This window comes from Frankliniella occidentalis, unplaced genomic scaffold, assembly GCF_000697945.3.
Source record: "Frankliniella occidentalis isolate FOCC.00 unplaced genomic scaffold, Focc_3.1 Scaffold314, whole genome shotgun sequence".
In the NCBI taxonomy this organism is placed as follows: domain Eukaryota; kingdom Metazoa; phylum Arthropoda; class Insecta; order Thysanoptera; family Thripidae; genus Frankliniella; species Frankliniella occidentalis.
The window spans coordinates 270,153-273,084 of record NW_026267439.1 but is presented as its reverse complement, the minus strand read 5'-3'; the positions used below and the strand labels follow the sequence as shown (position 1 = coordinate 273,084).

The following is a 2,932-nucleotide window of genomic DNA, read 5'->3' as shown; positions in this document are numbered from 1 at the left end:
CCTCAATCGCTGTTTATTGGACCACATGGTTGAACCGGGCGCCGTAGGCGGCGCTGCTGGCTGCCACACGACGTGCACCCTCAGCCGTAGTAGGGGCTGGCCGGCACGTGGACGCCGGGCACTTGGGGTACGCCCGCGCCGACGCCGTGCAGGGACGCCCCGGGGACGGCCAGGCCGGGTGGCAGGACGCCGCCGGCGCCCGCCGCGTTGCGGGCGTACGGCGCGTAGGGGTAGGCGGCGTGCGCGCCGGCGGGCGTCACCCCGTACGGGTTGTACGCGGCGCCCGCGGCGTAGGCTGGGTTGACGGCGCCCGCGGCGTAAGGGTTGACCGCACCGGCGGCGTAAGGGTTGACTGCGCCAGCAGCGTAGGGGTTCACAGCGCCGGCGGCGTACGGGTTGACGGCGCCGCTGGCGTACGGGTTGACTGCACCGGCAGCGTACGGGTTGACGGCGCCGGCTGCGTAAGGGTTGACTGCTCCTGCGGCGTACGGGTTGACGGCGGCGTAGGGGTTGGCAGCGGCGGCGTAGGGGTTCACACCGTACGGGTTGTAGGTGGCGGTGGTGTACGGGTTGTAGGCGCCGGCGTAGGGGTTGGACGGCCACCCGGCAGCGGCAGCGGCCGCGGCGGCCGCGGGGTACGCTGCAGCACGCAGAGCAGGGTACACTTTGAGGGGGCGTGAGTAGGACGGCCCTATGCTACGTCCCCCCGGGGCTGGGGTACTTACCCGAGTGCTTCTTGGACCTGTCCAGCGTAGCCGCCGACCCGCCGCCCCCGTTGCCATCTTGGTCGTCAGCCAGGACACACAGGGCGCATGCCATCAGCAGCGCCGCCAGCACCTGGAACACGGCGCGCACGCTCGCTCAGGTCCACGTCGAGGAGTCCCTGTTGCAGTGGGAGGCCACAGAGGCTCTTACTCACCACGGTCTTCATGGGCACCATCGTAGTGAGGAGAGAAGAGGGTGTTGGGAGTGGCTCCAACAAAGGGAACCAGACGACTAAGTGCCTACTCCAGGCGCTGCCCGGCTTTTATACAAGACGGGTGCCGGCGACCTTTGCGGGAAAAAATTGAAGCGATTATCTAGGTGGGCCATATTGCAAGAGGGGCGGGCGGTGGCGTCTGTCTGCGGGAAGGGCTCTGGGTGTCGCGTCCAGGTCGAGGCGGGGCGAGGTGGGATGGGGTGGGGCACCGGGGCGGGGCTGTTTACGCGTCCGAATAATTAGATCCACTGTTCGTTGTCGCTCTAAATGCAGATTTCGGCTCTTCAGTCCTGCGTCCTTAGACTGGATAAGTTTTGGAAGGTGTTTCAGCAAAGATTGTGGCGAGTGCGAGCCGTTCGATCGGAGGAAACGTAAACGTGTGGACTAATTGGAGAATTAGAAAAAAATATGGCAAAGATTATTCTTAGTGGACTTTTGCCTTGATCTCTTACAAACGATAGCAATTTGGCGACCCAACATAATCCCTCCTACTCTGTACCGTCGGAAGCACCTCGACATTTTCGTTTTTATTCATAATCCTTTTAATTATTATTACATTAGGGTATACGTGTTCTTCGAACCTGACTTTTGGTCTTAGCACAACGATCCGAACTTGTCAACGAAACAACGCCCGCGGACTCGTCCCATGCCACAGTCCCCGTCCCCCCGCCCCACCCCGCCCCGCGCGCGGCTCGGCGGCAGCTGCCTCCATCCTACCCTAATGCCGAAAACAAAGAATGCGATTGGGCGGTGTAACGACTCCCCTCCGCTCCCCCCGCCTCCAGGCGAAACCTCCAAAACGCGCGCGCGGCAGGCTGGGCTATTCATATTACTATGCCTCGGCAAGTTGAACTAGACGCGCGCTGCGGGCAACCCCTACCACTATCCCCCCTCCCCCCCTCCTCGCCTCTCTCCGTGCGGTTTCGCTGTTTTAGAGGGCCTTTTGCCACGGGCTACTTGCTCGTGACAGGAACCCCACCCCCTCCCCGCTCTCCTACGCTCCCTCCCTCTCCGGTCCGATCCAGACTCTGGCCCGGGGCTAGATCAGCACCCCTCCCCGCCGGTCCGGAGCGGTCCGGAGCGTGCCCAGCTTGGGTTCGAAACCGGCTCGATCTGGTTTGATTTTCGTCCTGAAGTTTGGGTTTGACTAGCGCTGTTTGAATGTGAGGCTCCAGGCTGCAGAGGAACTCTTGCGTCTCGTTGAAGGACAGTTTACCTTCGGCGTGATAAAAGGAGCCCAGTAGCACCGTTCAGTTTCTTCGGCGTTTTTGTGTTTGTTTGAGAGATGGAGGGAGGGGGGAAGGTGCATTCTAGGCGATGACGTTTCGACCCCTAACTTCTCCGCCACCCCGTGCCAGACGCCTCCTCCTCCCCTTCCCCTCGCCCGTCTGGGTCCCCCCTCCCCTCCCCCCTGCCGGCATTGTTCCCGTGCGCACCCCTCGTGCTTCGGGGTAGCCCGGGTATCCTATCGGGTCCAGGGGTCCAGACCTGTGCGTCTAGCCCGGGTCTGGTCTGACCCCGGGTCTGACTCGCGCGACAGGCTAGGGCGGGACCCGCCCGACCAGAGTGCGCAGCCGGCAGACAAGTTGGCGTGCAGCCGCTGCAGGCGGGGGTTGCGAACAACGCACAAACTGCTAACAAAAATAATACAATGAAGGTTCTAAAGTTAAAGACGAAGGGCTGGTGTTGGGGGTTGTTGAACAACAGTCCTATCAAACACTGTAAGAAATACAATCAACCAGGTTTTGGTCCTCATCAAAAGCTACAGGGCAGAACTCAAAATGATTGACTTTACTGTCCCAGAAACGGTGTTTTCTAAATATGTTTTCTAAATGCGCATGTATAGCGCGTTATTCGTCTGTCTCCTCCGTCTTCTTCAATGTCAGCAAATCTGGTATCGCGATATGCTTTGATGCATCCGTCTCCGTCGAACGTGTGTACCTTGGGGGGAGG

The 2,932-nt window shown here is 60.8% G+C and overlaps 1 protein-coding gene across 2 annotated transcripts; it reads right to left on the bottom strand.

Moving 5' to 3' along the window:
* LOC113211131 (coiled-coil domain-containing protein 8-like) lies at positions 1 to 1,070 on the bottom strand. Of its 2 annotated transcripts, none has more exons than XM_026429419.2 (3): positions 920 to 1,070; positions 726 to 837; positions 1 to 664 (listed from the first exon to the last, which is right to left on the bottom strand). In XM_026429419.2, the coding sequence occupies exons 1-3, from the start codon at positions 938 to 940 to the stop codon at positions 81 to 83; spliced, it is 717 nt and encodes a 238-aa protein (XP_026285204.1). In that variant the 5' UTR covers positions 941 to 1,070; the 3' UTR covers positions 1 to 80. The 2 variants fall into 2 exon arrangements, with proteins under 2 accessions (XP_026285204.1, XP_026285205.1); XM_026429420.2 differs by having other exon boundaries at positions 1 to 640.
* Between the last annotated feature and the right edge of the window lie 1,862 nt (positions 1,071 to 2,932).

Coding starts and splice junctions, on each gene's coding strand:
- LOC113211131 (XM_026429419.2), bottom strand. CDS start 940: ATGGTGCCCATGAAGACCGTG. Junction 838..919: donor TGGTGCCCATGAAGACCGTG/GTGAGTAAGAGC, acceptor GCCGTGTTCCAG/GTGCTGGCGGCGCTGCTGAT. Junction 665..725: donor CAGGTCCAAGAAGCACTCGG/GTAAGTACCCCA, acceptor GCCCCCTCAAAG/TGTACCCTGCTCTGCGTGCT.